This window comes from Corythoichthys intestinalis, chromosome 22, assembly GCF_030265065.1.
Source record: "Corythoichthys intestinalis isolate RoL2023-P3 chromosome 22, ASM3026506v1, whole genome shotgun sequence".
In the NCBI taxonomy this organism is placed as follows: domain Eukaryota; kingdom Metazoa; phylum Chordata; class Actinopteri; order Syngnathiformes; family Syngnathidae; genus Corythoichthys; species Corythoichthys intestinalis.
Window position 1 is genome coordinate 7,981,591 of NC_080416.1, and position 12,285 is coordinate 7,993,875.

Sequence of the window (12,285 nt, forward strand, 5' to 3'; positions counted from 1 at the left end):
TGTGATTCATAGTATTTACAGTATATTGACTGTTATTCCCAGTAAATGTTGAGATTAGGGACATTTCTTTGCATTGAGATTTCTGATGTTTCTTAAATTTGCCGGAATAATATAAAGAACAAATTCAGGAGGTTTTGAGCTCTATTTATGCAATGCTATTTTGTAATACTTCTGAAATACAGTTGTCATAAGCTATTATTTAACTCAATTCACTACCTGTCGTAGACAACACACTGGCTCACTTGTATGACAAAAATAGATGAACTTTGATGCCAAAAGTTATCAAAACTGAACTCGCAAAGAAGTTTTGCGTGATACTTTTAACAGCTTTTTTATATGCTAGTTTAGCAATTACTAACTGGAAAACATGCAACTTTGGTAACTTGTATGCTCTGTATCGTTTTTCTAAAAAGACTGTAATTTTCAAGCATAACAAATGTGATTTTTAGGTTTTTTAGAAAAAATTCAGAAAGTTGTTAGTCAGATATGTATTTATAATATGTTCTTTAGTTCTTTTGTGTACAGTACATATGACTGTAAGGGTGTTGAGATGCAGTTGTACTGGATTTCAGTGCCACACGATGTCAGCAAATACTTTCAACTGATTAGTTCAGAGACTTGGAACCAACGGCAAATAAGTATAGAAGCTGTAAAAAAAAAAAAAAAAAAAGACATGCAATTGTTGAACAGATGCAAATTTAATGAAATTTGAGAATCTGTGCAGCAAACCTGGTCATAGTCAGAGGTTGGTAGAGTAGCCAAAAAGTTTACTCAAGTAAGAGTAGTAGGGGTGTGACAAAATATCGAAATGGTGATATATCGTGATACTTTGTATCCCAAAAGGTTATCGATATCCTCCTGCCAAGAATCGAGATATCGTTTTAAAAAGGTGTCAATGTCTAAAAAAACAAAAATAAAAATGACCCAACAAGTTGCTACCAAAATCTTCCACCATAATAGTGTTTCAGTTAACTCTAAGGCTGCATTGACGGTGCTCGACGCTCAATCCATTTAGACTGGGAAGGTTCGTTCATTCGAAACCAGTGCATTCATCATTCTGTTCGATTTCCAGGGCATTTACAGGTCACTTGCTCTTCATTTTAGGGCAGGGGTCCCCAACCTTTTTTGCACCACGGACCGGTGTTTTGACAAATTTTACAAGCCATCAAAAACTGCAACTATGCGGTTCTGCGCATGCGCGCAACAATAAAAATTGCGGCGAATGCAACGATTCCAAACTAAACACTACAAACTTTCTTGAAAGAAAGGAATATTAATTTACGTTTGATCGTGGATGGACAAAAGTTCTCCTCAGACCCATCCTGCCATGTTAGCTGCACACCGCTCTCTCACCATTAACGCCTTCAACGTGTCGTTAAGCATTAATTAAGAAACCTGCTTCACAAAGATGCGATGTTGGAAATTGTAGCAAGGTTTTCAGTGTTCTCGTAGCGCTGTCAGGATATTCCGGAATGACTTTGTCTCAAATGTACGTTTAAGGTCGCCGTCATTTGCGATCTCTACAAGCTGAGCCTCCTGTTGCACAGACATGCTTGAATCACTCGGTTTATTCACAAACGGGTCACGAATCCACTCCTTCGCAGTCCGTGGGTCTTCGAGGTTGTAGGCTCATCTTCTGGCTCGTCAGGTGCCGTTTTTCGCCGTAAAAAATCTCTCCAAAGACTTCTGTTTTCCAGTCATTTTGGCTAGTGTGGGGGAACAAATGTGCTGCGCCCGGGGCCTAGTCATACGTTATTATGGAGGACAAGCGCACATAGATATATTTCGATCGGGTCCGATCATGTCATTTTCAAAGTATCGGAATGGACAAAAAAATATCGGACATGCCTTTTTTTAATATATGTATATTTTTTTAATTAAATCGTTTTCTAATTGTATTTCACGTTACAGACAAAATGTCTTACACTCATCCAGAGTCTTTAGTTTTGGCTTATAGTAGGACTGTCAAATTTATCGCGTTTACGGCGGTAATTAATTCTTCTTATTTTTTTTTTAATTAATCACGTTAAAATATTTGATGCAATTAATGCATGCGCTGCACGACCCATTGTCGCGTTCAATCAATCAATTAAAAAAAATTTTAAAAAATATGTAGAATAAAGAGTAAAAATGTAACGACTCTTGTTTAGCCCAACGTAGCGGCGTAAGAGTAGCGTTTTTTCTTCACAAATTTACTCACGTAAAAGTAAAAAGTATAGCTTTGTAAAACTCTTAGAAGTGCTTTTTTTTCTCGAAAAGGTACTCAAGTAAATATAACTTAGTACATGTAACGTGTTACTCCCCACCTCAGGTCATAGTGCATATTTTAACTCACTGGCTGCCATTATCGGCAGGGGCGCCATATAGGGGTGAAAAGTGAGACTGATTCTAAGGGCCCGTGCCCTGATGGGGGCCCACAAAGAAAATTAGAACATTAGGTAATAGTTTACAAATTTAAATATTAATCATTAGCATTTTAATAGGAATAAAACGAAGTGTTTCATTTTCTTGTTTTGTTTTTGGCAAAAAGTAAATACCCAGAGAGCATATTTATTGCCAGGCGCGCCCCCCCCCCAAATTTTCATTAAATGGTTTGGTCCGCCCTTCCTTCGATCAGACCGGGAGCAGAAATGTTTTCAAAACAAAAATCGGGTTTTCAAAAGTGGAAAGAAAAGAAAGCAAAACAGGAGATGGATAGAAAAGGCCAACAGGATGTGACAAAGTACTTCACAAAGGACGGTTGGTGTCTTGTGTCGGTGTAGTGCTGAAAATTAACCTGTTATCTTAGCTCCGAAGCGAGGTCCCAGCTCACTCCGTTAGAAATACGGGATTTTCTCGGCCTCAATGAGTGACATGCACCTATTCAAAAACACGACTTCCAAATAATGACGGATTTTTTTGGTATCCTTCAGACGTTGAAAGTTGGTTTGGAAATGTTCTTTTTTTAAAATTGGCTTGAACCCACTTTGTCAAGAATTTTTTTAATTTAGTTTGTCATCAGTTGAATTTAGTTTTTTAACAAGGGACCTTGCTTTGGAGCTGTAGCCTATAGTGGAGATCGCAAAATTTCCAGATTAGGCTAAACCTACTCCATAATGAAATACTGTAATTGTTTGTTAGCTAGGGTTTGCTCCACTTTTATCTAACATTTAATCAGTACAGCAGGCAAATCCTTAGCAATCTGTTCATACTAAAACAGTTGTATACTGTACTGTAATGTATACTGTTGTATAGTTAAGTTCAAACAAAACATCTGTTCTAAGTCATTTATTATTAGTGTATTTGCTTTGAGAAAATTTCTAATAAAAAAAATATTTAGATTGTAAAACATGTCCTTCATTACATTTCTTATAGATGATATCAGTCTATTCATTATTGCTCTACGTGCTGTATGTTTACTTAAATATATTTTCAGCTTAAATTAATGCAGAAATTGTACAAATTAGTGTGTAAAAATTCACCAGAATGCAGCAAATTACGTAGTTGATACTCTAAATATGTGTGTGTCCCCCGACACTGGTGGTGGGGCCCAAAGTGATATCTTTTCACGGGGCCAAAAATCCCTGGCAGCGCCCCTGATTATCGGTGACACATATTGTTAGGGAACTGTAAAAGTCTTCATTCTTGGTTGGTGATTTTGGAATTCTGTCACTTTAAATCCTCGATCTTTCACCAACAGTTTAGTTTCCTGTCTTAAGTCATCAGTAGTTTAGTCCAAACTTTACTTCTACACTTTATCCCGGCACATTGCGTACCAGCCTACCTCAGCCACGAGTGGAATGACAACTTCTCAGAGAATTCCCTCCCATGCCGCACCTTACATGACAAAAGCCATCTTGGTGAAATTTTGAAACTGGTTTTGATGTGTTTGTGTTTTGGAAGTTTCGCTTCTTAACGTGCCAAATATCCCAGATGGCTTCTCTTTACATTATTTATTCAGAACACCAGAACGATTGAATTACAGGAATCGCATTAGAAATCATATCGTGATACCCACTTTTGATTGACAGGGCAATAAGTTTATCCTCCTAGGAGCAGTTTGTAGTGGTGTAGAGATCATGCTAGCATTTAATGCTTATAAATTTTTAATGAAGTTTATGTAATGGATTGGATTTCACTGCGCAGGTGTACATGAATGCTAACGTAGAATGGGAAACGTCCTAGCAAGCAGGCTAATAATTAGCATTCAGGCACTAGTGTTGTAACCCTTTAAGCAATGGATATCTGAACACAAACAGTACATTCCACACAGTATATTCTTTGTCCTCTGTGAAGAACAACAAATATAACAGAATAGAATGGCACAATATTGTTTGTAAACCTTTACTGAGTCACGGCATGTTTTTACATTGGAAAAAATCTCGCGGCACACCACAAACCAAAAATGTGCCAAAATTACTTTCTGTACAGTATATTTAATTACAACATAATTTCTCAATATTTATACTTACTGTAATTTTCGGACGGTAAGCCGTGACTTTTTTCGCTCATTTTGAATCATCCGGCTTAGTCTTGTGCGGCTTATTTGTTGCTTGATTTGGGTTAAAATGTAACATGCCATGCAACATGCCTCCTAGCATACATTGCGGCGCTACAGATGTAAATGTAAATATCAAAATTCATTCTGTGCCAATTATTTTTTCAGTTACTGTTCCAGTTGTTTCATAAATTTCTTGTTATAGGTAACACTTTATTTGACAGCGGCAAATTATGTCACTAACTCCATGAATGTCCAGCTCAGATCTTGTACAACCATTCAAACGTGAGGTAATTTGCCAGATGATACAAAATGACGTGTCATTAGCAATCATTAATGCTCATGGCAGTGTCATGTCAATAATTATGATGGTCTTATGACACTGTCAAACTGTTAGCAAATATCAAAACTAGTAATTAATTAAACAACTAGAACAGTAACTGAATAAATAATTAGCACAAATATGAATTTTGATTGTTATTTACACAGAATATGAATGTACTGCTGCAATGCATGCTAGGAGCCATGTTGGACGACAACAGTGTTGACAGCAGGTGGCAGCAGAGGTTGAATGTGTCCCCCAAGGGAGCAGTGATGTCAAAATGAAGCTTCTTGAAGCATTGAAGCTTTTACAGGAAATTGGTTCAAAGCTTCATGGTGGTTCATTTTGTCTTATGACAGTCTTAATATGCCACTGTTAAATGAAGTGTTACCGGTTAATATCTTTTGGTGTAAATATCCTGTAATACAGTAATTAAAGCTGCGGCTTATAGTCGAGTATGGCTTATCTATGAACAAATGCCGTTTTTGTGTCAAATTTGGTGGGTGGCGGCTTATAGTCAGGCCCTAATAGTCCGAAAATTACGGTACTCAGTGTAAAACCTGAGCCTGTTTAGATGAACCAAAGCCGATATCGTGCCAGGAATTTTCTTCAACACCTCTCAGTCTCTCTCGGTTTTTATGTTTTTATAGCAGTTCGGCTTGAAAGGTTCAGAATTACCAAACAGGGGGACTTCAGCAATGTCTTTAACCACATCAGGGCCGAACATCTGGCTGACAATGGCTTCGTCTCTGCCACAGTGTGGGAGTTTTTGGATTTAGCAACAAGTTCAACAACAAGGTTTTGAGGGATTTTTCATTTACCTCTGTAGTTTTTCCTGAAAAATAGTTGCCTGTTGCCTATTCCTCTGTGTTTTAGATTTTTGGTTGTTTCGGTTGGAAATGAAGTTTAAGCTTGCTTGGCACCATGGCGCTGTTGGATAGCTGCTCGTGTCGCGTTCAAGAACTGCTCGGATTTCTAGCCATCAGCCACCTTGCTGTCCTCGACAATGTGTTGGTATAAAACACAAGGGAGGATTGACAGTCGTCACATATGGATACAATGGACACTTTTGTGTATATCGACACTTGACGAGTCTAATCAAATGATGGACAGTAGACGTACTGGGGTCCACATTGTCGCGTACAGCAAGTTGGCTGATGGCTAGAAATCCGAGCAGTTGTTGAACGCGTCACGAGGAATAACTGCTCATTTGCACACGACCGCAACCGTCTACTTACTTCTTCCTTCCAACTGCAACTCCGCCTGACGACTCAAAAAAAAAAAAGGCTATTGGATCATTTATCGCGGCACACCAGACGATCTCACCAATTGAAAAACACTGGAATAGCGTACATACTTTAAAAGTTGAAAGTGTAGTGTCAAATGAAACAGTACATCGCGTCAAGAAAATAGTGATCCCTTGCTATTTTGAGCTTCAAACTTTGCGCCCTCAGTCCATTGTGGATTTTTTCCAATTAAAAAAAAAATAATAATACAAATGAGCTGTCCCAAGCCGATCGCGTAGTCTCGCTCTCCCCCCCCCCCACTCGTTGTTCGTCAGGCCGTGCACTGGAGTTGCTTTTTAAAGTTAAAGATGTTGAAAGATGTTTGTGTTTGATCTTGCCACAGATGTTTGTAAGCCAAAGCTTCAAAGCGCCGCATGCGTCGATCATCGTTTACCTTGTTAAACAATTGCTGTGGCAACTCATTGTGTGTAAGTGAGCAGTGGATTAGAGTGAGTGGACTCACTCAATGAAGCATTTAACTCATTCACTCCCAGCCATTTTCACCAGATCAAGGCCCTTCGTTCCCGGCCGTTTTACTGGATTTTGACTGATTTTGCAAGGCCCACAGACAATTCTGTTCTATTGCTATATAAAAATGGAACCCACCAAAAGAAAGATTACTCTTTTCTGCTCAGCAGAAAAAAGTTAGTTCACATCTTTTTCCATTCTTTAGAAATCAGCATTAGAAAATAGCTTAGTTTGAGCAATTTTCCAATTTCTGATGAAAAAACTGAGAAATTGAGCTTTTTGTGAAAGCATACTTTACAAATATAACTTTGACTTATACAAAGCTATTTTTTGCTTTAGTTACATCCCAAACATCTGAATAATGTTTTCCTTTTACAAAATAAGATCAACAACAAGACAAATAGAGCTTTTGATAGCAAAGTAACAATTTATTTACACATAACTAACTGAATGACGACGCTGTTCTGGCCGCAACTGAAAGTTAAACTTTTCCCTCATCGCTGTCTGTCACATAAAGATGATTTTTTTTTTTTTTTTTTTTGAATCTGCGGGCTCTGCTCAGACTCAAAGGTATTGTCCGCTGCACTAGTGGTCCCGGTCGTTCTGCTCGGTCATCCAGCGCCTGGCATCCCGGGCGTCCTAACGGTTGTTCTGCTAGGTCGTCCGCCGCCTGGCATCCATTCGGTCGTCTTCCGCCAGCGCCCGGCCTTGCGGCTTAGCCGTTCGTTGCCGTTGAATCGGGTTGCAGGTCTTACCAAATGCGCTACTGCCCTCCAGTGGCCAGTTTTATTGCTTTAAAATGGATTTTTAGCTTTGTGCTTTGGTGCTAAACTGAATCACGACCCACAGTGTCTTTTTTTGAAAAATAAAAAAACGTAAAAGACGTATAAATACGTCTTCGGGACACTGAAACAATTAAAAATAGAACGTATTTATACGTTTTGGGGAGGAAATGAGTTGATATAGCCAAACATTTTTCTACTACTTTATTCTTGTTTAAAAATAATTCGGTGGTAACATGTTTTTAAAACAAATGTAGGGGGGGTTCCCGGTTTTTCAATAATCGCAGCGGGTTCTGGTCGCCATTAACCGCAAAAAAACGAGGGATCCCTCCACATAACAAAAACAAATGTTTTTAATGGAGTCTAATTACATTTAATTAGATTTTCTTGAGAATTTGTTATAAGCATGTAGTCATGAAGTGGTTTAAACTCGTATCTCAAGGTGCCACTGTACTGTATATGAACTTCCAGTTTCAGTATATTTGTTTACAATACAGTATGTCTAGTTTTTACTAGGGCTGTCAAAATTAGTGTTAATTATTATTTTTTTTTTTTTTTATTAATCACGTTAAAATATTTGACGCAATTAACGCACATGCCCCCCTCAAACAGATTAAAATGACAGCACAGTGCAATGCCAACTTGTTTTTTGGAGTTTTGTCACTCTCTGCTAGCGCTTGGGTGCAACTGATTTTATGTGCTTGAGCTCCCATGAGCATTGTGTAATTATTGACATCAACAATGGCGGGCTACTAGTTTATTTTTTGATTGAAAATTTTACAAATTTTATTAAAACGAAAACATTAAGAGGGGTTTTAATATAAAATTTCTATAACTTGTACTAAAATTTATCTTATAAGAACTACAAGTCTTTCTATCCATGGATCGCTTTAACAGAATGTTAATAAAGTTAATGCCATCTTGTTGATTTATTGTTATAAAAAACAAATACAGTACTTATGTACTGTATGTTGAATGTATATATCCATCTTGTCTTATCTTTCCATTCCAACAATAATTGACAGAAAAATATGGCATATTTTATAGATGGTTTGAATTGCGATTAATTATGATTAATTACGATTAATTAATTTAAGCCCTAGTTTTTACTGGAACCCAAAAAATGGTTAACTAGAGCATTTAGGTTCATTTGAGGTCATTTGTTCTTGAGATGTTACTTTTTTGCCTCTTTAAAATGACCGCACCCTGCCTATTAAATCACTTTCCGGATGCTAAAATTATCTCAACTGTTGACTTTTCATTTTTCCTTTTCTTTCAGGTCCTCCGCAGAAACTTCTGAATCCTTGAATGCAAACACTCCCAAAACAAACACTGGCAAAATGAATTCAGGCTACAGCAGCCTGAGCACTACAATCTCCCTACCGGACAAAACGGACGACTCTAGATACCGATTCCGTAAAGTATCTCTGGTGCATGAAAATGACAATGCGAGCAAACGGGATGTGGTAGATTTCAGCAGTAATGGAATGGAGCACAGCTGGAAAAACACATTCGACAGCGTATCGAGGTTTTCGTCTAAAGAGGAGCCCTCAATCTTGTCAGATAGTTCAACGTACAGGCGGTCTGACACATCGTCCAGCTCCTATACCTCCTCTGTTTTCCCCGAGGCCACGCCCTACAGCTACGGGAGCCAAAGTGAGCTTGGAAGTCAGCCAAAAGGTGAGTTGGGAGGAGCTTTTCAGGCTGCACCTGCAAAAGAACGGAACGGTGGGAGGGAATTGACAAACGCCTTCTGTTTCAGCCTTCCTAGCAGATGATACGGACGTGTCCGGTTTTAGCGGAGTCTTCAAAGCCACGCTCGTGGAGCTCGACGACCCGGCGCCCACCTCCTTCTCGCCCCCGGCCTCTCCAGACGCGGACAGCAACCAGTCCGAGATGGACAACCTGGTGGACACACTGAAGAGCATGGGGCCCTCGCTCAGGCCAAGGAGCATGGGGTTGCGAGGGCCACCCCCGACGTTGGTGTCTGCCTTGCCCCCGATTGTGGAAGACGCAAGCCCGGTCACGGCTGATGTTTCTGGTCCAGCTAAGAAGATGGAGACAGGTGCTACAGAGGCGCACAACGGAATTTATACACTGCCGGCTGATCTAGGACTAAAGAGAAACACCGGCAGAGACACGCGATCACCACTGGAGTTAATGAAAAAGGTAAGCATTATTTATTGTGTTAGAATGAATTAGGGCTGCCACAAAACAATTACCTTATAATCGGCAGTTATTTTTGCTTGTATTATAGTACTCTGGATTTAGCATTTCGGATGAGAATTGGAACCAAAAACTATAAATTTGGACTATGAATACTGCTTCAGCTATAAATTATTTTGGTAGTTGAGTAATCAATCAACTAGTTTGTTCAAATAGTCGAGTAATTGGATCGGAGCATTTAATGCTTGGCAGACTGAATTTTAGGATATGTAAAATAGGGCTGCAGCTATCGAATATTTTAGTAGTCGATTAATCGATGGACTAGTTAGTTCGAATAATCGAGTAATCGGATAAGGAACATGAAAAATTAAAATACCTGGGCTGAGCCTCAAACAGTATAAATTTATTTTTAAAAATGAGGCTCTATGTAAAACAAAAGAACAATTGGCTAACTTACATAGAAAAAAGTCCACTAGCTTAAATGCTATAAAATGCTATTTTTTTTACAATGCTCTAAACAAATGGTTCAGACACATATTCCCACAAAAAACAGCTAAATATACCTATAAACTAAATTATGAATGCATTAAAAAACATTAGCTCAAACAAAAACTGAGTTTACGTTGGTCTTAACAGGGAGCAGTTGGATTCAGCCATGTGAAAAGAGGCGGACCAGAGGGCAGTGTATCCACCCTAATCAATAAAACTAAATGCAAACACTCAAAATAAACAATTACAACGCCACTTTAACTAAACGAATACTCGAGGCGACAAAATTTAATTCGAATATTTTTTTCTAATCGAATACTCGAGTTAATCGATTAATCGTTGCAGCACTAATGTAAAACAAAGGCTTGCTAAGATTGCTCTATCAAAAGAGCACTAAATTAGAATACAAAATACAATTCCCTGAGTGTTTCTTCAAACTATGCGAAATTGCACTTTCATTTAAAAATAAATAAAAAAAATAACTGAGCTTAGCCTCAAACGGCATTAAAAAAATGAATGAGAATCTATGTTCAACAAATGAACAATTGGCTAACTTGCATAGCAAAATTCCGCTAGCTTAAATGCTCTCAAATGACAATGTTTTTTTTAACAAATTGTCCAAACACGTATTCCGACAAAAACAACAGCTAAATATACCTAAAAACTAAATTACGACTGCATTAAAAAAAACATATTAGCTCAAACAAAAACTTGCCTTATGTTGGTCTTAACTGGGAGCAGGTGGATTGAGTCAGTTTAAATGAGTTATGTCATACTCACTATGCCACTAGAGGGAAGTGTATCCACCCAAATCAATAAAACTAAATGCAAACACTTTCAAAACAAACCATTCCAACACCACTCTCATTAAACGAATGCTCGAAGCAGCAAAATTTTGATTGGAAGCTTTTTCTATTCGAATTACTTGAGTTAATCGATTAATCGTTGCAGCCCTACGCAGGCTTCTGTCTATAAGCTTTGAGACCTCACACATTATCCTGCCTCAGCATTATACTGTGTGACTATGACATACAGAAGCATTGGTTCGCAGATATCTAATTTTGATTAACTATTGAACAATTTTGTCCTTTAAAAAAAAATGTAAATGCGGCAGCCCTAGTAAGACTGGATTTCAGTGAATGTACTTTGAGTAAAAAAATCAGTCTGTAGCCTAAAATTCAGCTGTCAAAGATAACGTAAGAACTCAAGATTTAGTGAAGTAAAAAAAATGTACTCCGTTTACACAGTTACTTCCTGTGACAGCTGACCTTTAACCTCTGCTCACTTAAGTAGCCAAACGGAGAATTATGTTTTGTTTTTGTTTTTTTGCTCATAGGAGAAATCCAAAGCAAAATGCAATGATTTTATTGAAGTACCGTAATTTTTGGACTAGAAGCCACCACCCACCAAATTTGACACAAAAACGACATTTGTTCATTGATAAGTGACATTGGACTATAAGCTGCAACTGTTCTCATAGTATTATGTGATATTTACACCAAAAGATATTAACCGGCAAGACTTTATTTGACAGCGGCATCATAAGACCAAATGAACCAATGAAGCTTTGAACCGATAGGCTGCAAAGCTTCATTGCTTCAAGCAGCTTCATTTGGCCATCACTGCTCCCATGGGGGAGACAGTCAACCTCTTCTGCCAACACTGTTGTCGTCCAACATGCCTCCTAGCATGCATTGCGGCACTACAGATGTAAATATCAAAATTCATGTTCTATGCTAATTATTTCTTCAGTTACTGTTCAATTTGTTTCATTAATTGCTAGTTATGGTATTTAGTAAACTTTATTTGACAGTGGCACCATAAGACCGTCATAATTATGACATGACACTGTCATGAGCATTAATGAATGCTTATAACAGATGTCATTTAGTGTCATCCGGCAAATTATCTCACTTTTGACTGACTGGATGTAAAATAAGATGTCCAAGCTACATAAATTGAGCTAGTGACTTAATTTGCCGGATGACACTTCATGACATCTTTTATAAGCATTCATTAATAGCCATGATAGTGTCATATAGTGATTATTACAATGTCATGACAGTCTTATAGCGCCACTGTCAAATAAAGCGCTACCTATTAACCCAAATCAACAAATAAGCCGAAGAATTCCATATGAGGGGAAAAAAGTAGCGGCTTATAGTCTGAGAAGTTCGGTAAATAGTCACTAAGAAAACTAGAAAAGTAAAAAAAAATACAAAAATCCGCAAAAGCCTAGCAAAATGCATCTTGGGAAAATTGCGGTACATAAGATTAATCACAACTCTTTGTTTT

General features: G+C 38.0%; 1 protein-coding gene across 1 annotated transcript in view; it reads left to right on the forward strand.

Moving 5' to 3' along the window:
* crybg2 (crystallin beta-gamma domain containing 2) overlaps nucleotides 1-12,285 on the forward strand; it is a 65,363-nt gene that overhangs the window by 20,154 nt on the left and 32,924 nt on the right. Inside the window, exons 5-6 of the mRNA XM_057828025.1 lie at nucleotides 8,615-9,015; nucleotides 9,098-9,504. Of these exons, the coding sequence (XP_057684008.1) occupies nucleotides 8,615-9,015; nucleotides 9,098-9,504 (808 nt within the window). The remainder of the gene's footprint in view (nucleotides 1-8,614; nucleotides 9,016-9,097; nucleotides 9,505-12,285) is intronic.